Consider the following 23,683-nt stretch of genomic DNA (forward strand, 5'->3'; position numbering starts at 1 on the left):
CAATGTATTCCTCAGCTGCAAACAATGTTATTTTCTGGGGTTTGTTACCTTACTCTTTTTTTCTTTATTCTGAAAGATATATTTGTAAATCTCCATTAGAAAAAAAAAAAAAAAAAAAAAAAGAAGTCATGTTGATTATGATTAAACATTCAATTAGTATTTTTACTTATATGACTAAGGAATAATTAAGACAATGATCTCTGCAGTCTGCATAGCTGCATTTAATGATAAGTAACAAGGATTAAAACCTCCTTTTAAAGGATGAAAAGGCATTTTTGATATTTTGTTAAGCTACTAAGCTACATTTAACTTTTAGAATCAGTAGGTGTTTGGGGAGGAAAGACCTTTCCCCTGGCTTACACACTATAGCTAACCTGTGACTGCAGCTGATCAGCCTACGTTAAACAACATGTCAGAATCTGACACACACGAAGACTTTAAAGTATGTGGGATGGTCTAATTTAAGAAAGTACTACTAAAGCAGAGTTTTCTAGAAAGTTAGGATGTGGTTTTTCTGGCTTCTTTAGCCCACTGTACCCAATCTACTGGCATAACAAGCACATAAGCAATACGAAAGGTGGAGGAAGGGTTAAAAAATGGCACAAAAATGGGGAAAACCATTCATTACAGAAATACAGATTAGCTGCAGAACTTGGTTGTTACAGCTGTTCTCTATGACCATAATATAGACACACATCAACTTTGATTGTATTTGGTTTTCCTAATGACAGGGCAATGCCTACACTGATTTGATCAAGTTCCTGGATTATATACATCCATAAAATAGAGCTTTTGGAGTACTTGGCATTCCTGTCCTGCCAGGATGACCCTGAATACCTGCCAGCCTGAGCGAGAGCGAAGCCCTATCTCTGGGTTCTGGAGCTATGAAATATTCATTACAGTGTTTGAGATACAACAGCTTCTGCCCCAAAATGAGAGTGCCATAAACAGGCTGTTTCCCCCATAGCTGGGGAGGCAGGCACGCAGCAGGCTATAAATGATCCGATAGATGTGTTGCTTATTTTGACAAAGTAACAGATTGTATTTGAGCTCGGAAGGCAACAGGCAGATGGTCTTTGCACAACCTAGAGAGGGCACGCCCCGCTCCTGCTGAGTGGGGAAAGCTCTCCTTGACTCCAGCATGGCACAAATGATAGTTAAGTTCTTCCCTGAACAACTCCATCTAAATAGCAAGAACATACAGGTACTGTGACCAAAAGTCTCTTGCCTGCTCTAAAAAGCAGCTGGTTCCAAGGGTGCTGTTACTGCAGAACAATGCAGACCTTGCAACTGTTCCAATGTTGCCTTGCTCTGATCTGCTCTACTCAAAAATTCTTTACTGTGTCACAAAGTGACTCAGAATCTTCCAGAAATATTTGAAACAACTTAAAATATCCCATGTAATGCTGTTAATATTTATGTTAAGGATAGGTTGTAGCCACTAGAGACATAAAGAGGGGAAATTGAGTTTATGGTGAGACTATTAAGAATCACAACAGCAGGAAAATTGGCATTAAAATTCAGACATCTGTGACTGACTCTGAAAGTGTTACACTGTGAAAATCATCGATGTCCTCTCTCACACTTCTCCAGCACTCCTGTTTCCTTCAGGAGAATGTTGTTTATAAACAGAAAAATGTTGTTATAAACAGAGTGAGTTCTCCTAATGTTGAAAGTTTGCCTCACATAAAGACTTTTTTTTCCTTGAAAGACCTCCCACATGCTTGTGTTCTTATCGCACAGCAACTATTTGATGTTAAACTCTAACGAACGGGGAATATTTCAAAAACTTGGGATACTTATTTTGCCTCATCTCAAATTAATTTTAATTAAAAACCCATGTACCGCATGCATGATTGTACGGGTTATTGGATACAGTTATTTGTATCTGGAAATAGAAAAATGTAAATGCTTTTCTTCCTTTTTCACATGGGTTTTACATTGTCATTCATTTTTATGCTTAGTAGTTGAAAATCTTCTTGAGCTTCCTCCTACCCTCCTAATATGGTTCAATACACTGACAAGCCTACAGATATCTTCTTCCTTTGCTAAATTCCAACTCTCAGTGGGCAAGATCTAGGTAAGGCTTCCTCTTACGTGTAAAGTAAGTCAAACTCGTATACATGAGTTTTTCTCCTATGGTCTCAAAGCATCTTGACCTCGTTTTCAAAAAGAAGTGGCGAAGAGAACAGACTCCAAAGAATTAATCTACAGAAATGCATTGAGGCTCTTACTGAGTGTTTGAAAAAAAAAACGATATCTTTATTTCCATTTTAACGACAGCCAAAATACAGCTGTGTAAAGTGAACTGCTTTACCCAAGGTCACACTGCAGTCCAGGAAAACACAGGTCCTGAACTCATGCCCTCTTTCTTCATGAGATGGTGCGATCCACAATTAACATAACCTGGGGAAATATTCTATTGCTTTTTTCCCCACCAAATCCAGTCCTATGTAGACACAAAATTGCATACTTTGGCAGAACCAAAACCCAAACTCCAGTGAATCTTTTATCATTTTTTACAGTGGCAAAGAGAATGCTGAAAGCATGAATGGTTCTTTCTCTCTGTTGTTCCCAGCCACCCTCCTAAAGTAACAGTGCAAGTGAGGAGTGGTCTGTGTTAATAATGTATTTCCTAGTGCATTACAGTAGCCCCCAAATGTCTTTACAGCTAAATCAGTGCAACGATGTAAAATATCTGTACAGGAATAATGATACAAACCAACTTTCATGTAAAAATATACCTGAATTGAGTTAAAGAGGTATAGCCCTGTACTCTCCTATTTGCACCAGCCTCTGCTCACGGATTTGGCGCTGCCAAGATTCATAACACAATCGCTTATTGTGTCTCTTGGAGCTCCAGCTCTTGAATCTGTGCGACTGTGGGGAAGAAAAGAAAAACCTTCAGCTTCCATTCAGAAGGGAAGTGAAGTTTGCAGCCCTCATGGGTGAGTTGGAAAGCCTGCGAGCACCCAGAACGCTCCAACGCGAGACAACACAAAGAGCTGCCGGCAGTCTTTGTTCCAGCCATTCCAAGCCGGCTTGGGGATGCTGGAATATTTGGGTTAGAGGCACCATAGCGAGGCACACAGATCACCCTGCCAAAGGGATAGAGGGATGGGTGGCTCTCTGTAACAAAAACCAGGCACTCCTTGAGCTTTAGCCCAATCTGGGATTGCCTTGACACCTCTCCATCTCTGAACTCCTCCACCCTGGGAAAGGATGGGAGGCTTTCTGCCTTTATGCTCCCGGCTACCACAAGCCCACGGGGGCTAGGGTCAGGGGGGCCCTTTCTCTGCTGGGTGGGGAGGGGGTTCCTGCCCCCACTGCAGCCCTGGGGCCCGGGCGAGGAGGGCGGCAGCCAAGAGAGGGGGGTTGTAGCGGGTCCGGGCTGCAGTGACTCCTCCTAGAGGCGGTATGTGCGGAGCGGGAGGAAACCCCTGCCGCCCCCCTCACCAGCAGCCGCCATCGCCATTGAAACATACAATACGGGGAGATCGGCTGAGGCGGAGCGAGGGCGGGGGGAGCCGAAAAGGGAAAGTGGGGAGGAAAGGGTAAGGGAGGCAAAGAGAGGAGGAAAAGAGGGGGAGGAAAAAGAGGAAGGGAAGACAAGACGGAGGAGGCGGCGACAGCGGCGACGGGCGCCGGCAGGTGAGGGGAGCGGCGGCGCGGGGGCTCCACGGGCCGCGGCGAGGCCCTGCTCCTCTCCTTCCCTCTCTCCTTGGCTGCACGACCCACCTCCTCCTCCTCCTCCTCCTCCTCCTCTTCCTCCTCCTCCTCCTCTTCCCGCCGCCGCTGCCGTTCTCCGGGAAGGCCCAGCCATGGCCGAGGCCGTGAGGGGAAAGGGCGTGAGAGGGGCGGGTGAGGGGCGGCCATAAAGGGAGGGGGGGCGCGAGGCTGTAGCGGCGGCGCGCGCGAGGCCGGCCCCGGGTAAGGTGGGGGGGGACGGCTCTTGCTTGCTGCCTCCTCTCGGCCCCCGCAGCGCTTCCCGTTCCGGGTCCGTGCGGCTGCCGCCACAGCCGCCCCTTGGCGGGCAGGGGGCGAAGCCTCCGCGGCGGCGGCACTCGCTGAGGGCGGGGGGAGGGGGGGGTGTGTGTGAGGGGGGAGCTTTTGCGCGGGAAAGCCGGCGGCCACACCCCCACACACACACACTCCGCTGCACCTCGGAGCGCCTGCGCGGCCCGGCTGCTCCCCCTGCCCCTCTCCCGTCGATCAAGCGGCTCACAGCCAATCACCGTGCTCCCTCCCCAGCCCGGGCTGCCACAGCGGCCAATCAGCGGGGGCGTGGGCGGGGCGGCGGTGTCCGGGCAACGGCGAGGCGTGCGGGGGGCGGGGCAGTGGCGCTCGGCGGGCGGGCCCTGAGGGGGCTCTGGGCGGGCTCCGGGGATGGCCGCGGTGTCCCCCCGAGCTCGGCGGCTCTCAGCGGGCTCCAAAGACTGGGTGTGGGTGCATACCGAGGCCTTTCCTCGCAGCCGCGCGGCGCCGTGGGGGTCGTCCGCTGTTGTTTGTGAGTGGGAGCTGCCTCTGCAGGGACCCCCGGGGCTTCGGGGTGCTCGGGAAGCTTCTTTCCCTGGGAATGGGCTCTGTGTGTGTGTGCTTCTGGAGTCCGGGAGACACCCTACCTGCCCCCTGAATAGCGCTATGTTTGTGCTTTGATGCCTTAGCAATTCCTTCAGCACCTGCTTTAGGTCTTTTACTCAATTTTTCACAAATATTTTGTTTGTAAATGAATGTGCAGCCTAAGCTGCTCCAAGGTATAATGTCTGTCAACTCCTAACATCTTCAGCTGGAGATGAGGGAAGTGCAGGTGTACTGATAGTCCTGCATGTCCTTTATTTCAGTCTTTGGCTGCTGAGTTCGAGTTCTCTCAATGTTTGGAAGTCAAGATGCTCCGAGGGCTGGAGCCCGTCTGCTCAGGAGACAGGATGGGAGAGCTGGGGATATTCAGCCTGGGCATGAAAAGGCTCTGGGGAGACCTTATTGCAGCCTTTCAGTACTTCAATTGGGCATGTGAAAAAGAGGGAGAGGGACTTTTTACATGGGCATATAGTGACAGGATGCGGGAGAATAGTTTAAATCTAAAAAATGAGAGGTTTATATCAGATGTTATGAAGGAACTCTTCCCTAAATTCTTCCCTGTGAAGGTGGTGAGGCCCTGGCTCAGGCTGCCCAGAGAAGCTGTGGCTGCCCCATCCCTGGATGTGTTCCACACTGCGTTGGATGGGGCTTGGAGCTGGTCCAGTGGAAGGTGGACTCTTAGGTATTTTTCCAGGAGGCAGAAGGAAAATGTCACTGGTTGTCTCGGGCTCTGAAGAAGGCAAAACTCAACAGAGGAAAGTCCTGCTTGCAGTCATATTGTAGAGAGCTCCGTGAAATGTGGTAGCTATTCAATCCCCCATAGCAACACAATGATGTTGGAGTCTTGGCAGAGTGGGAGTGTGCTGTGACCGATTAAGGGATAGGGAAAATAATTGCTTTAAATTGCCCAAACTTGATGTCATGGCAGCCTGATATAGACACAGCCCTCATAGCTCAGCAAGGATGGACTTTGCACGAACAGCACAGGTTTATTTTTAAATGGAGGCTGCCCTTCATGAGGAGAAACGTAGAGATGATGAATCAGCTGGCAGGGAGGGAACGAGTGTGGGTAGACTTTTCAACTGATAAGCCCTTGAGGCTTGGCTGTGTAGTCAAAAGAGAACAATTAGGACAGCAGTGCTCAACGTGTAGTTCTTTACCTGTTGGTTGCGGTTCAGGTGAGTGTGGCAGACCTGAGCTCATGTGCCCCTTCCTGCAAGGAAGCCAGATTCCTCTCTCCAGGATTTCTTTGTCCAGGTCCACAGGAGTTTTCTCAGCATGTTTCTTTGTCCAGGTCCTGATGTGACTGTGCCATAGCTTGGCTTCCTACCAAAAATTGCCTCCTATAGGAGTCAAAACAAGACAAAAGCACGCTGTTGTATTTGTTGCTTCTCAGTACACCCTGGTCCATGTAAGTTGCAAAGCAGAGACAATGTTAGCAGAGTTTTGAAACATCTTGTATTTAGGGTGTCACAGAATTTTGCAAACATAGCCTGCAGTGCATTTGGAAAATATTTTGGGTTTCCAAAAGTTGGTTTGGTAGCAGGGGAGTAAATAATGGCAGAGGTTTTCTGTGAGAGAGAAGGGAAAAATGAAGGAGTAGGCAGGGGTGGAAAGTTCAGTGATGCAGCAGAAGGATGAGCCAGAAGTGAGTAATTAAACATAAATTTATATTATGCAACAGCATGGCCCAGAGCAGTGTGATTAGTTGTATACAAATATGTTTTGATTTTCTGTCATGGAGATCAAGTGCAACAATGGTATTTTCTGTGGATGTAATCCCTTGACATTGCCTTTTTCCACTGATTTTCACTCAATTTGGATTTGATGCTATAGGAACAAATACATGAGAGGTTAGCTTAATATGATTTTGATACATGTAATGTACTTTTTCAGCATGGCTCTCTAGTGGGATTTCAGTGCTGGACTGAACTCTTGGGTGATGGACCTATCCTGCCAGTATTGCAGGAACCTGTTTGTACCCTACTGCATACATTTATTAAGTTCCACTTTAAAATGAGTTATTGCTCTAAAGAGAAGGCTGTTCCAGAAATTGGCTCCTCTGATGGCTAGAAACCTAATTGCCAGCCTAGGTTTATTATTTGGATGTCAGTTATCACAAACTGAAAAGGAGGCGTTTTAAGGGTTGTTATTACTGTGAAATTGAAAGTTTATAAAGGGTTTGTCACAAATTGCAAGTTTCATTGAGGAAGGGGCCTTGGAAGATCGCTTTGTCCAGCCTCCTGTCCCAAGGCAGATCCAGTGCTGCTCAAGTGATTTCTGACATATATTCTCGAATTGTTCTAAAGTTGTCCTGCTGGGAAGGTTCTGCTGCCTCCCTGTCTGACCGAGTCCAGTGCTCCGCTCTCTCCTCTGCTATACAGCTTCTGTAAGAGTCACTGATACAAGGAACGCTTCCTCTCTCCACCTTCACAGTATCCTCTTGCATCTCTGAAGACCAGTATCATGCCTCCCCACTTCTTTTCACCTTCCCTTTGAGCTCTGTTACCACCACTCGTGATTCCAGGCTGGCAGTTGGCAGGGAACCCGGAGTGGGATGATGAGCAACACCAATTTTGACGTGTCTGTGTCTGATAGGTTTACTGGCTTAATCTTTCCCAATTTTTCTTATCATGCCCACATAATACATTGCACACGGAAAGAAAAAATTGTCTGGCTGATACATGAGGACATGCCAAGGTTTTATAGATCCCTGCTGATTTTATATCCTTGATATCATAAATGAAAAGATTATGATAAAATTTAGCAGTATCACCTAAAGTCATTGTAATGTTTTTCAAAGTGTCTCCTTCCTTGTGTTTCCATGTTTCACTGAAGTGAGTGAATGCTGGGAGGGAAGTAGCTGTGTCTTCCTTGACAGAAATACCGTCCGTGGCAGACCTGCCCTTTGTTTGCTTCAGAGGAGTAACCAGGCCTCCAGGGCAGCTATCAAAATAAAGTTAAAACCAATTTTTGTAAACAGAGTTAAAACTTTTCCAAACATTATTTGTCTGAGAGTGAGAGCTAGGGGTGTAACTGTGACCACATGCCAGCTTTGGAGTGGAGTGGCACATTCAAAAACAGTTTGTTTTCTGTTTATCTGTAATCTTGTTGTTGCCGGAAAAATACAGAGAAGACAAGGTTTGTTTTCTTTGCTCCTGATATTGCTACACTGACAATGCTGTTCAAAAGTGAAGTTATAGCAAATATTCCAATTATCCAACTTTTAATGAGTAATGCCTGCACTTTAACAGGCATTGAGGATGGGTTTGGATTTTTGTTTCTGGAACAACAGCAATGCATGATGTTTCTCATCAATCCTGTTGGTTTTCTCTTGCAGACCTTGGATTTGGAGCAAGGCATTGGGAACCACCAGCAAATTAAGAAGCACAAGGCTGCAAGATGTCGGGGCGGAGCGGGAAGAAGAAAATGTCCAAACTGTCCCGCTCGAGCAGGGCTGGGGTGATTTTCCCTGTGGGGAGGATGATGCGCTACCTGAAGAAAGGGACCTACAAGTACCGGATCGGGGTTGGAGCACCAGTGTACATGGCAGCTGTCATAGAGTACCTCGCAGGTAAACCTAGAACCTGCTCCTGGAAGTGCTCATCACACACAGAAGCCAGGGTTAGCCATGGGATGGGATACGAGTATGTGGAGGACTCCTGAAACTCAGGCTCTGCAAGTGCAGGATTTGTTGAAATTTGCTGAAAATGCTAAGGAGGTTATTTGTTTCCTGGAGAGGCTGAGGGCAGAAATTCTCTCCTTTAGAAGCACCATGATTGGTCACTAGCTGGAAGGGTTATTTTTTATTGCTTTGCAGAGTGAAGAGTTACATCTGGTAGTTTCTGTCCCAGAGAAAACTGGTATTAATTAGGCTTTTTGATACACATAAATGTGAATAACAGGAGGAAAAAAAGCAAACCCACCTGGTACATCTATTGTGCTTTTTAAGTGAGCAAACTGTCTTGCTGGCTGCATTTCTCCTTGAAGGACAGTGTCAAAGTGTTATGAAATGTAAAGGTGGGTTTTTTTGTATTTTAAAAACCCTTTTGCTTTGCTTAAGTGCATGAAGAAGGTGTTCCAGGGTTTAAATCTTCCCCCATGCCCCACGTTTTCTTTTTCCTGCCTTTCTGAAACTGAACTTTGATCCCATGGTGATACAATATACTGTGGCTCTGTATAGAAACATTTCAGAGTGTCCTATGATCATATCTGCTGAGATTCTCGTTTAATTATGGAAAATAGGACTTTAGCAAATTGTTAGAACTCACGGTGCAGAGAGGATTCTGGTTCAGGTTACTCAGGGGTTACAGATCAAGACTGAGGTGCATTAGAGAATCTGTGAGGAGTCACAGCCTGGATGGAATTAGTTGAGCGAGTTGTGTTTCAGGAGTGTAGTTTATTGCCAAAGTGGCATGAAGAAGCTTGCATGGAGCCTGGTTGTCCATGCAACAGGTTTTATGTAAACTCCACTCTCTTTTTCACACATGAAGCTTGTTCTCACTACCAGCCAAAAAAAAGCATTATTTTCTTTCAAAGGTATGGAGAAAATCTGAAATCTCACTACTAAATTTCACTAATTTCACAATCTCACTACTAAAATTGAATTTATGATGAAACCTAATAGCACATTGCAGAAATTTCCACGTTTGTGGCGGTATATTCCAGGATGAGAATCAATTTTTTTCTTCCCTGAGGCTACTTCTGGAGCTGGAGTGACAAAGTATTGCTTGTGTTGGAGAAATCACAGTAACTTTTATAACATAATGCGCTGCATTGTGACTCTGCTGACCTTCTGTCTGGAGAGAAATACTTTTTTACTTTTCCTACTCCACAGGGAGATATTTCTAGGATAAACATTTGGAGATGCTTGTTCTGAGCTGTGGCAATTATTACAAGGTGCAGTAATAAATTGTCAGCAGCACATCTGGTATGTGCAACATTTCTGTGGTTCAGACTGAATTGTGGTCAGCACTGTTTGCCTATTACCTGAACTAGAACAATGTATGTCTTGGCTCTGCTCCTGAGTAGTAAGTGCAGTTTAATTTAAATCATTAATCTGAAATGAGTGGATTATGTGTGGGCCTACACTTTGCTTTAGAAAAAAAAAGAATGTGTAGTCAACCAGGCAAGAAGATTGCTAGAGGTGTAGGCTGGGAGTCCACATAAATTTTAAGGGAATGCTATTTTCAGCTGCTTGGTTCAGCAGAGAACTCCTGTATGTATTGTGATAGAATGGAGTAATGTTTCTGAGCAAACATCTATTGCTGGTGGATTGTGTTCTTTCCAAACCAAAGCTCTTGTGCTTTGTCCAGGGTTTTGTTTGGAAATATTACAAAGGTGGAGAGTTCAGTCAAAAAAACAGTGTTGCAACATCTAACCCTGCTGATCTAGTTATTCCTAATATTACGTGTGAATAAATGGTTTTGGGAAGCCTGCAGAAACAAAATAGGTTTTTCCAAGGATGTTGTCAAAGGGGGCATTATATGTCAAACTGGTAAGTTTTCTTAACATTATCTGATCTTTGTATTACAAATGCCATTTTTTTTCTCCTGGACTTGCAGCTGTGAAATGGTGGTTCCTCGGGATGAAAGGCTGCATGCAGGGGAACTGCTTCAGGCTAAATCTGGGAGGGTGGCAGTAAGAGACTATGACTTTTTAGCTGTTTCACAGAAGCAGGTCGAATGTATTTTTTGTGTTATGTCAAAACGTTCATGAGAACTTCTCCTCTAAAGCCCTGAGTGCTTCTCTGTGTTTTAGCAGAGATTTGATGCTTTACGAAAGGGGAAGGGTGGTCTCTCTCACCTCAGGGAAATCTGCTCTCTTTGGCCAGGCTCTAACTTTGATAAAACACAGGTTGCTCATGCTTAGCGGAGACTTCTTTGATTTTAACAGATAAAATGTCTGAAGACGTGGTCCTCACTGAATATGTTCCAGCCTCTCTCAGCTCCCAGATCATAATATTGGGGGGAGACAGTGGTTATGGGAGAATATTGATGTTAGAGCCAGGGACAGATCTGGCTAGTGGGGAGAACTGAATTGATGGCCAGTAGGCAAATAAATGGCAAGGAGTGTCCAAATATTCTGCCAGGAAGCTGGAGAGTAAGTTGAAAAAATAGGAAATAGGCCAAGGATTGGATGGAGGGGATGCTGGTAATGAAGGACCTGGGCAGGAATACTGAGCCTGAGTAGACAGGAGAAATGGTGACTGTCCAGGAAAGGCAGCTGAGGTAGTAGTCTCGGTGTGGATTGCCAGGGAAAGGAGATTGAGCTGTGGAGCTGGGAAAGCAAGTCATGGCTGGGATGGGGGCAAGGTGAATGAGGCTGGAAGGGTCAAACAGGACCAGAACCACCTGACTGCCTGCATTCCTCCAGGGCCTGGCATGGACCAGCACATCTCTGTGAGTGACCAGCCCTGCATGGTCTGTTGTTGGCCTATATTTGTGTTGCCCCAGAGCACTGAGCCTCTTGACTGGCATCATCCAGATGGTGCCTATACATCTGGAGTATATACATATATATATATATATATATACACATCCTTACTCCCAGTTTATGTAGTTCAGACTGCTGTTTGGCTTTGGTATGTGTTCTGTGTCACAAGATACTAGATCCCTGTTTTTTTCCTTTGTAAGCAAGATCGATTGTGGCAGCACCTCACAGCCATTATCAAACCCAAATCTGCACTTTGCCTTATCAACCCCATCATTAAAATGCCAGCAATCACCATAGTGTATCTGAGGAAGAGGTACTTTTACCTCAACTGATCAACTAATGTGAAGATCTCATCACTGTTCTAAACCTTTCTTTTTAATCTCTCTATGCTGTTTTACATTTTAGGCTTGAAAATCATATTGTTAAACTGCAGCTTAATTTCTATCCAGAAGGTTGTGTTTGCTGAAACAAGGTTGAGTTCCACTGGCTTCAGAGTTCAAATTCTGTGAAAAATTGGCATGAGTCCCATGGGATTGATGGATTTTGCAACAGACTCATGCTCTGAGCATGCATAGGGCTGACTGCAGTCACAACTACCTAAATCAAACATCAACTGCATATGTCCTACAGGGCATCTTCCCAAAAAGTAGGCGGAGAATACAGATGCCTGTCGATGAGGAAGTCATCAACACAAGTCATGTGAGTGGTGTGCTGGTCAGAGGAACTCATGGAAGGTCTCGATGGAAAGCCATCCTCTCTAAATTAGGGTAGAATACAACACCAGCAAAGGCTTCCTCCTTCACAGGGATCACCTGGAATACTCTTCTGCCTGTTGTGCTCATCTGCCATGCAGAGACAAATCCAGCAGATAGCTTTCACCTGCAAATGGAGGACCAAGGACTCCATCATCCAATACATTTTTGTAGAGTAAAAGTATTACTGTTAGATTTCTGTGTGGTAGTGTAAAAGGAGCTGACACAACTTATCCTAAAGGGGAGGTGGAAAACAAGATAACCCGTATAAAATCTTTTCAATTTGCTATCAGTAATTCTCATAGACCTTTCTTAGCAGTCCATTTTCACAAAAGCTCAGCTGAACAAATACCTTTGGCTTGGCTAGGATGCTTTAGTTCCCAGACATTTCAAATCTGCTGATCCATCAGCTAAAGAAACCTCTTTTTCCCTGTATGTCACAGGATGACAAGATGTAATCCCATTCAGGTCATAGCACGGCTGCTGCTTGTGTCTGCTGGAAGAGAGTTATGTTTTTCTGAAGATGTCTGAATTTAAACTTCTGATGTGGAGGCATCTTTGTGGATTTTGACTTTTGCAGGAAGCAATATTATTTGAGATGTCAATGTAATTCTTAATGCCTGGTGCTGAGAGCGCGGAAAGTAAACCCAACTTATGGCTGAGAATATCAAGATGCCCAGTTCCAAGAGAGCTTGTTATGGCACAGGACTTTATTACAGGACCTATATACTCAGACTAGTCTTCTTAGAATTTAGGTAACCTCAGATGTTAAGATGTTTCTACATGAAATGTAAGGCAGTTTCTTTAGGGATCTGTTATTGTAGCAGAGGATGTGATAACTGAAGCTTCCAGTTTTGATATTGTATTTTGTAAATGCCATTTTATATTCTTAATATTATGAGTCCCTGCCTCCACCCTTAGAAAAAATATGCATAGAAACCTTCATTAAAAGGAGGCAAGGCAATTATTTACCTATGCAAATGTTTGGCATCCTTTGGTAAATTATATACATATTCCACAATCTGCCATACGTCACCTCTGCCTTGGATTCCCTTCTTCCCGGTGTCCTGGGATGGATGGCTGGCATTTGAGTGTTCTGCCTTTTTTGCTCTTAACATTAGGCAGAGGACTAAGAGTGCACCATCAGGATGCTGCTGGCCAAAGGACCCAAACCTGGGGCAGTGGGGTGAGCACACAGGTAGCAGGATGTGCCTGTTGTTGGCACACCTGAAAGAACTTCAGTTCCCACACAGGTAAGTATGTGTTGTTTTCTGGATTTTTTTTCCCCCTGATGCAATTTTCCTCTGCTGTCAGCACACATCTGCAAAACCCACTGGAGGAGCCTGGGTCCCTTTTCTTGCTCTCTGCTGGTCTGCACAATGGATGGAATCTCTTCCTTCTGTCTGCTGCTGCGTTAGCTCCACTGGCAGAGGTCTGGGAGAGGGTCTGACACTTCCAGGCCCATGGGGGTGAAAATAGCTGGATCATGCGGGATCTCTTTTCAGTTTCCTCCTTTAAAATCCAGGACAGACTAGGAAATGCTAGCGCTGAGAGGTTCCTGCCCTAACTTTTACAATTCACTGTGAATATGCATGTAAATTTTAAAAAAAGGCATTTGTATTTCCAACATTCAGTTAAATATGTATGCTGTGTAGTAGTGAATACTGGAAGACAAGTTTATAATTTTGTTGTTCTGAGTGGAATTGAAAGCTTGTATTTTTCCCATGAGCCAGAGCTAAGCCTCATGTTGAAATCATTTGGGTTTTAGCCGAACATTATGTACGTTTCCACTAGATTTTTCATGAAAGTTGTTCTTTTTATCATAGTTATTGTTCTTTGTGTAGTTGATGTAAAGGAGTAGGATGTCATTAAGACATCAATAAGTTTTCAATAGGATAATACTGATTGGCTGTAATTTTCATATTCCATATTGTGCAAACACAAACCCAAAAACCAGATGACAGGGACACTGTATACTGAAATAAAGTATGAATATGATTTTTATGATTATTTGGAGAAAAAAAAATCCCTTCTCCTTCCTTCTCAGTGTTTCAGTAGAGTTCTTATATGAGAAATAACTTCTGAGTAGTGGCCAAACTACGTAAGCTAATGAATTATACTGATTGCTACAGTCCAAATAAACTTGGGAAGATGTGTCTGTATTTCTGTAATTATTAGGAAAACCTCAGTGACTTTGGTTACAGTATAAATGTTACTGGTAATTTAGAGAAATTACCTTTGAAGTGACCTCCTGTTCCCAGAGATGAAGAAGGACCCTTCTATCAATATTTCATGCATTGAAGCTCTCACATTGTCTCTGCTTGCATCTGAGTCAAACCTGTCATATCTTGTTCTGAAATGAAGCTTCTCACAGATTTTCAGTGCCCTTTAATGCAGAATTCCAGCAGTGCCTGGCAGGTGTGTTGGCTGTCCAAGTATTTCTTCAAATGCACCTCAGTCTTCATCTTCCCTTGTCCTGAGAATCTTTGCTGTTTATCAGAGCTGTCTGTTTCAGGTTGGGTGTTTCACTGCATGCTTGACTGTTCTGTTGTCACAGGCTGCTGATAAATTTTGGACTGCTGATGTACCTTTTTTTAGGTGGTTTTTTTGCCTTTTTGAAAGAGATTTCTGACTTGCGGCTCTTAAAAGAAATTATGTGAACCAAGCTTAGCATATTTTCTCCTAGATATCCTTTAGGGAATTAGGAAGGACAAATTGATTTATCTAAATTTACAAATACATTGAGTGGGGTTTGGTTTCTGCCTTTCTGTAGCAAGAACCCTTTAAATCTGGAAATGTCCCTGAAAAGGTAAATGGATATTAAGAAGCAGTGTAAAAATGTGTATGCAGCATGTATCTAAGCTGCAGTTTTGTTACTCATTTTTATCTTGATGTGTTACAGCCGAAATCCTGGAGTTGGCAGGAAACGCGGCACGGGACAACAAGAAAGGAAGGATTGCCCCCAGACACATCCTCCTGGCAGTTGCAAATGATGAGGAACTGAATCAGGTGCCTGTTTACATTTTCATGTAGGAGTTATGTGTTATGGCTTGAGTGAAGCTGCTACCAGGGAAGGTTAGAAACAGCTTAGTCTGAGACATGAACGAGATTGTAGTTACTGGACCAGAAGGTTAGTGCCATCTTAAATAAAAGCAAACAAAAAGAAAGGTTCTGAGATACTTCATCTTAAATCTTACGGACATAAATTTGGGTTCTTCTTAGCCTATGAGTCCTGTTGAAGCAAGTAGACTTGATGCTTCACTTTTTCCTCAGGGACATTCAATACTTAAAGAAAATGTGCAAGACCTTTTCCCAACAGCTGTAGATATGTGTGTTTTCTATTACACTGGCTGTGAGGTCCATGTTGGGTAGGGATCTGGCTCGCTCTCTGCTATTGCTGTCTTCCTGTCTGTTTGCCCAAACTGTGGTTTTCAGTGCTCTGACTCTTGGGATCACTTGTGGGATCACTTCTGCTAGACTTGTTGAGTGAGGACAGAGATCACAGCATGGGCTGCAGATTGTACTATTCAGGGGTGCGGAAAAGGTTCAGTCAGCATCAGAGTCTCTCCTCTGTATGAAGATGGATGATGTCATTCACACTTTGAATACTCCTGCACTTAATATGACTGCTTTAAATAATGAAAATATGGTGCCCGTGAAGTCATGTGGCTCTGTTTCCAGTCAAGTGGAGTTAAAATTCAAAACAGGCCAGAAGAGAAGGAAAAGTATGCTAACACTACCAGCCTTTTCCCAGCTCTGTGGTTCTGGTCAGTGACCTATGAACTGGGATCTAGATCCAGTGTTGTCTCTTAGGAATTAGCCACACTTTGTCCTCTACATGGTATCACAGCCCATTCCTGTTGTTTCCCTCTGCAAACCAAATCCTTGGAGTTTTTCCTTGCTTTGACTGCATCTGTTTCCCTGCCAAAGGGATCTGCATCCAGTCCTCCTCTGAGCAGGGCTGTGGTGCAGTCCTTTTTTTAAGTAGCCCACAGAGAGTCTTCTTTTTTACCCTTATTTACTGCTTGTGAATCACCAAGGACAGGTTTGCACTAAGACTGGCACTGGAAGAGGGATTGTACAGCAACAGAATTCTCCAGGATATGCTGGCTGACTTTGCTGTCACCTGCCAAGTTCCTTGTTACTGTGGATTGTTTCTCTCATAGTTTTTTGGTGATGCAGACTAAGAGGATCTGTAATATGCTTCCATACGCTGCTTCTCCTTGCAGTTGCTCAAAGGTGTGACTATTGCAAGTGGAGGTGTCCTGCCCAGGATTCAGCCTGAGCTTCTAGCCAAGAAGCGGGGTGCCAAAGGCAAATCTGAGACCATCCTTTCCCCTGCTCCTGAGAAGAAGGGGAGGAAATCCATGGTAAACAAAAAGAGTGGGAAGAAGGCAAAGTCTACCAAGGCCCGGACGTCCAAAAAGGTACAGATTCCGTGTCACCCTCTGCAATATTTTCTTGATAATTGTGTAGAATCTCTTACCTCCACACTAACTCTGTGGCAGTGAACCCTTGCTTTTAAAATAAAGGAAGCTGTGTTCTAAAACATTTTCTACTAGAGAGATGTCATGCCTTCAGCCTTGTACCAGTTACTGGGTTGCTGTTAAAGATTTTTCACTGTCCAGAGAACTTGTCCTGACATGGAACGTCAATGTCATTGCGACAAGCTCTTTGTTTCATGTGTTCTTAGCTGTGCTGTTGTTAGTGATTTTTAAAAGAAGAATTAATCAATCAGAACTTGACCACTGCACTTTCCCTTAGGGTTGCCCATCCTCTATCACTATCCAAAAATGGATTAATTTGGTAAAGCAGTAACCCAGATCAGTGCTCTTGGTTTGTCATTTCAGAGCATGCACCTTGAAACACTGCTGAGTTTTTGATTGGGTAGGGTTAAATGATATTATTTGACTTAAACTTTTAAAACTTAGATTAAGCACATTTTTCTGGAGGCCTCGAAGTTTTGATACAGTTCCGTAGCTGAGAATATGCAGAAACAGCCTTTAAAAAGAAAACAGAGTTGCTTAATGGGATGTCTCTGTGTATTTGTCTCAGCTACCACCTTACTTTGAATTGTGCACATGCAGAGTTTGGACTCGTTAGGAGGTGGTAGCATCTTGACATACCTTAAAGCAAATATTGAGAGATGTGAGGAGATGCTCCTGCAGCCCTCTGGGACTGGTAGGTTTGCTGCTCCTGGAGGTAAGCCATAAGAAGGCTTTCTCATTTAATAAATGAGACTTAAACATTTGTTTTTCAGATGACAAAGTTGTTTTTTCTTCAAATTGGAGCATTTGACTGGGTTACTAAGTGACTAAGTTTGAGTTAATATGAGGTTCTGCTCTGTTAGCAACAAAAATAAACTAACACATGCCCACCCATATAAATACAACCTTAATTGTCAGTAAATCTACAGATGGGTGTGGGTGCCCTGCCTCTGAATGTGACTACAAATGTATGTAATGCCTCAGATGAACCACTGATTTAGCATTATATAAACAGTGCAGACCTCTGTTGTTACATAATCTTAGGGGATTACAAGGCTGTGAGTAATATATTGATCTGAAAAGATAAGATTTGTAGTGTATTATTAAATCTCTCCATTATTGAATAATGCTAGATGTTGATTATTTTGTTTCCCTTGAGAAGTCCTGCTTTTTTTTCCTCCCATCAAATAGAACAAACAAAAGGACAGTGAAAAAGAAGGAGCTTCAAATTCAACAACTGAAGATGGGCCTGGGGATGGTTTCACTATCTTGTCCTCCAAGAGCCTTGTGCCAGGACAAAAGGTAATAGAGAGCAATAACAGACTGGGGCTTAGCATGAAGGGAAGGATGCTTTTCTCTTAAACCAAAGCATTTCCAAAATCAGCGCTTTTTTCTTCAAATCTTGATGTTAGAACATTAGTTTTCTAGCAATAACTTCCTCTGGAGCAAGCTCCCAAGTTGTGGGCATATTACCAAATAATCTGAGTGGTGTGCAAATTAATTAATTAAAATCTAAAAGTCAGAATCACATATACTGAACAGAATAAAATAACTGTTCTCTGAAAGACTGAATCCAGCCTTCTTTCACTTCAGCTTTTTGGTATGAAAATGGTTTTGCACTCAGATTACTACTTATTTTTCCCTCCCCCCTCATTATTTTTTAGCTTTCTCTGACACAGAGTGACATCAGCCATATTGGCTCCATGAAAGTAGAAGGCATCGTTCACCCTACAACTGCTGAAATAGACCTCAAGGAGGAAATAGGTGAGGCTCTATTCATGCAGAAAAAACACATCTAGAGCTGGAAGAGTAGCTGGTCTACTGGCTGCCTGCTGAGATCCCATCCTGTTTCACCTGAATCTGCCCCAGGGCATAAAATATCAGTTACAGCTTCTGAAAATCAGGCTGCATCTGACTAGGTATAACAGGCTAATCACTAATTTATCTTTTTCTTAATGACAAGCACAACACAGATAATTTGTTGAAACACATGAGCAGCAAAGGTGTAAATAATTATTATTGAGGTGTTTATTGGCTTATTTTTACATTTGCATCTGAAAATTACATTGCAAAATTATATATTAATAGCACTTCTAACTATGACTTTCATTGTAGGATATTACATAATTTAGAAATACTCATGTACAGAGCCTTATACTGCTCATGTGAAATAAGGAAATATGATTATACAAATATGGAAATTTAAGCAGGAGGGAGGTAAAAAGCTATTCAGTCAGTTGCATAGGGAGCACAGAATCTAGTAGTAGGCTTTTGGATCATTGTTTTTTAGTCATCAAGACCTTCACTGGCATCCCAGCTGTGTTTGTTTCAGCAAGTAGTAGGGTTTGTATGTTGAGTCCATTTTGGAGGCTGAAAATCTGAGTCCTGAAAATCCCACTCCACGCTATTTTAGCCATAAGTCAGAGTAAATAGCATTCTTACAGATATTTATATTAAAGCAATTTCCAGTAATAGCATACAGGGCTCTTCAAAATCGTGAAAAGTAAACTTTATCTGTGTCTAGGCAGAGTAGTGAACACAAACATCAGCTGCTGCTGATAGAAGGAGACAGAATAGTGTGTGTACAGTGTTCTTTTAAATAATGTGGACTTGTTTATCCACAATGATACTCTGAAGCCAAGGCCTTTTGCTCTGTGTCCTTGCAGGCAAGGCACTGGAAAAGGCTGGAGGGAAAGAGTTCTTGGAAACAGTGAAAGAGCTTCGCAAATCTCAAGGACCTTTAGAAGTTGCTGAAGGTAAAAAGGATACTCTGCAGTCTTTTGGACATGGCTTATCTTATATGTTCTTTTCTCTGGACATTCTGATCTGTTACTGATATTATGTGTCATTGTTTACGTGATGTAAATGTTTCTTCAAAGCTGTTGCTGATATGGGCAGCCTGCTGAGAGGGAAAAAAAGAAACAATAGGATACCTGTGTGCTGTGCACATTCCGTCTTTAGACTGATCAATTTGTCTTAGGCAATTTCTGTCCATGGGAGTCCAAAAATTAAGGAAATCTTGTGCCATCTTTCCTACCCTGATTGTACTGCAGCCTTAGTGAGAATCAGAAACAGTTCTCAGCCTAACATATGAGGCATAAGAAAACTTAGTGATACTTTATAAATTATTCCTCTTTATGCATATTTGATTAACAGTATATAACCCAAATAATTACCTTACTCTGAGCACAAATGAAGATGTGATATGATCTGCAGAACTGGCACGCTTTTTGGAAGAGCAATTGCTCAGGCACTACAGCTACTTTATTAGGAGAGCTCCCTTCAAGGGTTAACACATTTGTAGCAGGGAATAGCTTGGGACCTGAGATTGTGCTTTCCTTTGTGGACAGATTAAACCAATTGAAGGTGTCTGGAAGACAGATGGAGAAAAGTTACAATATGCCTTATTTGGCTTAGTATCTCTATACCCAAGAAAATAAATGCTTTAAATAGTCTAGTTTTGGAAATTGCCTAATTGAGTTTTATAGTTTTATAACCTGAAATAATAGGGAAATTTTTACACAAGATAATCTGCTTCACTTTCATATCAAATCAAATTTATATGCCATAAAGTCAAAGTAAACTACTTTTCTCTGTCAACATCACTCCCCAACTAGAAGATAGACTCCTTTTATGCTATTAAGACAGCTGGTTAAAATTTAAGTAGCACAGATCTCCTCTGTGCCTGCAACAGAATTCCTCTGTGATGTCGAACAAGTGAATATATCCAGCTTTTTCATCCATGGGCTAATTCCTTCCTGCACAGCTAATTTCAGAGTTTTTAACCTGAGATTACCAAGACCTAGACTTCCATTGGTGCTGATGGTGACAATTGCAACAAAAGCAAACTGATGCCATGCTGTGGACTCTGCAGGTCCTGGAAAATATTAGGCTTTCTGAAAAATTAATCTGAGATTCCTGATTGAGCATAACTGGTGGGGACAAATTTGATTTTCACGTCCTTGTCTGAAATTACCGAGCTCTGATGTGAGTCTAAATATTACTCCCCAACACTCTGGAACTGTAATGATGATGATGCAGGATATTTGTGAAAAGCACTCTGTGACAGCACTGCAGAAATGTCTGTGGGGATTACTGATACTGTGCTCAGGGTGAGGTTTTCGTACTTTGCATAAAACAAACCCAGAGGCTGTGCTGAATGAGAGAGCTAGAAACCATTATTGAGTAGCTGTGTGCTAACCAAATGAGCCCTGGGTTCTTTGGTCTCCAAAGGGATAATGATTGATCACAAAAGGAATGATGAGACAGGTTATGATTGCAAGCGAGCCATTGTGGTGTATTTTAATTCCAAATGTATTCCTTTGGAGAGGAAATGTAATTAACAAGGTACATTGGGTTGGGAGGTCATTGCAGGGTGGTTTCTGTTCCAAACTAATGTTATATTTTCATTTGTGTTAGCTGCACTTACTCAGTCTAGCGGCCTAGCAGCAAAGTTTGTCATCCACTGTCACATCCCACAGTGGGGATCAGACAAGTGTGAAGAGCAGCTCGAGGAGACTGTCAAGAACTGCTTAACAGCTGCAGAAGACAAGAAGTTGAAGTCTGTGGCTTTCCCCCCGTTTCCCAGCGGCAGGTAGGACTCCCTGTGTTGGGTAGCAGAGGTGAAATTGGCTGTCAGAGCTGCTGCTGTGACAGGGAGGTGCCCCTTGCTCTGTGACTCTGCCTCTGCTGCTGCCATCTGACACTGTGCTGCTCCAGAGGAATCCAGCCTGAAGTGCAGTGTTTGCATGAAACTGCCAGAGAGCCTTTATAAAGAGAAATTAGCCAATCCACAGGAGAGTTGAGTGGTCTTGCTGTGTTGTCTACTGCTAGGCAGTCATTTTCATTCCTCTGCACCACCTTGGGTTTTGTGTCCCTTCATTTTGCTGTGGGGAGTCCTATTAAACCTGCATTTGTACTAATAAGATTATACCAGCATAATACTGAAGGCAGGTAACAGCGATGCCACCTGAGCTACATGGATGTGGGGTGTTCACTTAAGCCCTCCTGAGAATAGATATTTAAAAGACTTGTCACACAAAACTTTTCTTTCAGAAGAAAATCAGTGTTTCTCAAATGTAGTTCTGCTTTCAAAAGGGAAAATTATTAAACCAAGTGTGAAGCTACACATTTCTTTCTCCATAACTAGCAAGCAGAATGTGCTTGATTAAGAAACCTGAAATCTTTTTCTTTTTCTTTTTCTTTTCGATTTCTTTTTAAATCAACAGTTTGTTGGTCTCTGATGACAAGAAATCTTACACAAGCCCTGCTGACTGCAGAAGTTGTTATTTTGTGTTAGAGTTCACATGCTTATAAATAATTTGAAATGTATATACTGATTTTGGTAGTAGTGCCCAAAGAGTAGAGTACAGAGTACAGTCCAGTTGTGTTGGCCTGACAGTGAATAAAATGAAAGTAAAACTGCATTTGATCAGTGAAATCACCACATATCACCGAATACATGGGAGGTGAAAGTGCCATTTTTACACACTCTGCAAAGCAAAATAATATTTTTATGGGTCAGGACAAAAGAATAAATAGAGGGACAGTGCAATTTTTAGTCAATTTTTTAATATACAGATGTTTTTGTTTATGGTTTTCATTCAAAGCAAAATGTGATAAATTGTTTTAACAATCTTTAATATAAAGTGCAACTTTCAAGAATGAAATGTAGCTTTTAATGCCAATAGAAAAAGTTTCTAGACTTCATGTCTTCTAAGACCATAGAACTAGAATAATCCATTCTTGGACCATTAGTCTTAGTGCAGATTCTTCTGCTGCATTGTTCCATTTCACTCTCTGTTGCTCTTACAATTACTCCTCCTAACAGAAAAAGAGAGTAAGTCTTACCGGGTGCTGCTGGTTTACGCTTCATTTATCATAGGACCTCAAAATTTTCTGAAAAAATGCAGTTTTTCAAATAGGACTTCCTGGTTTTGCTCTCATTTTATGCTACCTACATGTCTGCACAGGAAACGCTGGGTTTGTGAGTAGATAAAGAACTATACTGTATCAGTTCTGTGAATTTTCATTTTCCTCTGAGCCATCTTAGGAATTATGTAACTAATGTAACATTGCAATAGATGGGATACCTCAGTTGTGCCAGATCTTTTTGATGGTTTACAATATAAATATGATTGTAGGTTAGAGAATATTACCATCAAGAGGAGTGAATGAATGCATCTTGACCTTAATTTGGCTTGGAGTTGTAATTTCAATTATTTTCACAGGAATCCCAAGCAAAGTATTTTAATGACAGAGTGAGCAAGTCAGCTAAGTAGGTAATGTTTTGGGTTTGGTTTTTTTTTCAGTTTTCAGCTAAAAAAATAATCATTCTTTGAAATTTTTAGCCTGCCCAGGATGGCATGGAAAAGTTTAATTCTAAGGGCAAGCATTAAAAAAAAAGTTATGTGGTCATAAGAAGTAGCAGCAGATGAAAACAGCAGCTATGCCAGCAAGGAAACTTAATTCAGCAGCAGGTGAATATTGCTATCAAAACCTTGGGGTTTGCCAAACTGCAACTGGCACTATCTTAGCAGCCTGTGGCTGGACTAGTTCTGGCTGGTTCCTCTCAGCATCGCTGCTCAACACTCACCTGCTCTCTTTTCTTCCCTGACCACACAGAAACTGCTTCCCAAAACAGACGGCAGCCCAGGTGACCCTCAGAGCTATTTCCACCCATTTCGACGGCACCAGCTCTTCGTCCTTGAAGAACATTTACTTTCTGCTCTTCGACAGTGAAAGCATTGGTATCTACGTGCAAGAAATGGCCAAGCTAGACACTAAGTAGCAATGGCAGCCAAATGAAACTTTATTTTTCAACAAACTTGAGTAGCATTAAAAGCATTAGAGGCGGGTTTTATTTTTTCAATGTGACGAGGAGGGGGTGTGGTAGTAGTGTGATGTGTTGTGACTTGATGGAGAGCTGTGATTAGAGGTGAGAGGGGTTTAGTCCAATTTCTTCATGCCATTTTTATCACCTTAAGCAATTGAGTTACCATCTGTCTTCAGGAGTTTAGTGTCCCTTGTTGCTTTAGTTTAGAAGTTTTTAAAGAATAACCTCATTTTAGATTTGTAGTGATGATTTCTTCACACACACACACACACACACACACATACCACTTTAAAGAAAGCTCTTATAAATGTTCTGCTCCCTTTTCCCCTCCCTTGAGGGTAGATGGTAAACTTCTGCCTTCAGCCCACAGACAGGGGAAAAGGGCTTTAGAAGTAATGCATGAGGAGCTTCTGTTTTGCTTTTAACTCACAATAACCGCTGTAATTACTGAGAATATTTCATGGTGATTTTTGTTTGTTTTATAAGAAAAAAAGAAAAATATGTGTCAAGTGTGGTTATTATTATAAACCCTCATTTTGCTCTGGGAATTTCGCACCCTAAAAAGAAAAAAAAAAAGAAAAGAAAGAAAAAAAAAA

General features: G+C 42.7%; 1 protein-coding gene and 1 long non-coding RNA gene across 5 annotated transcripts; one reads left to right on the forward strand and one right to left on the reverse strand.

Annotated features, from left to right (window-relative positions):
• Nucleotides 1-2,234: 2,234 nt before the first annotated feature.
• On the reverse strand, nt 2,235-4,078 carry LOC125329297. Its single transcript, XR_007205120.1, has 2 exons — nt 3,739-4,078; nt 2,235-2,880 (listed from the first exon to the last, which is right to left on the reverse strand). It is a non-coding gene; the product is annotated as an uncharacterized LOC125329297 (long non-coding RNA).
• Nucleotides 2,925-23,596, forward strand: LOC125329296 (core histone macro-H2A.2). 4 transcript variants are annotated; one of them, XM_048311042.1, is made up of 9 exons: nt 2,925-2,948; nt 7,919-8,152; nt 14,668-14,774; nt 15,995-16,192; nt 17,444-17,554; nt 17,917-18,016; nt 18,919-19,008; nt 20,672-20,846; nt 22,877-23,596. In XM_048311042.1, the coding sequence occupies exons 2-9, from the start codon at nt 7,981-7,983 to the stop codon at nt 23,040-23,042; spliced, it is 1,119 nt and encodes a 372-aa protein (XP_048166999.1). In that variant the 5' UTR covers nt 2,925-2,948; nt 7,919-7,980; the 3' UTR covers nt 23,043-23,596. The 4 variants fall into 4 exon arrangements, with proteins under 4 accessions (XP_048166999.1, XP_048166996.1, XP_048166998.1 ...); XM_048311039.1 differs by lacking the exon at nt 2,925-2,948 and adding an exon at nt 3,561-3,651; XM_048311041.1 differs by lacking the exon at nt 2,925-2,948 and adding an exon at nt 3,774-3,861.
• The last annotated feature ends 87 nt before the right edge of the window (nt 23,597-23,683 follow it).

The sequence above is a fragment of the Corvus hawaiiensis genome, chromosome 8, assembly GCF_020740725.1.
Source record: "Corvus hawaiiensis isolate bCorHaw1 chromosome 8, bCorHaw1.pri.cur, whole genome shotgun sequence".
Lineage (NCBI taxonomy): Eukaryota > Metazoa > Chordata > Aves > Passeriformes > Corvidae > Corvus > Corvus hawaiiensis.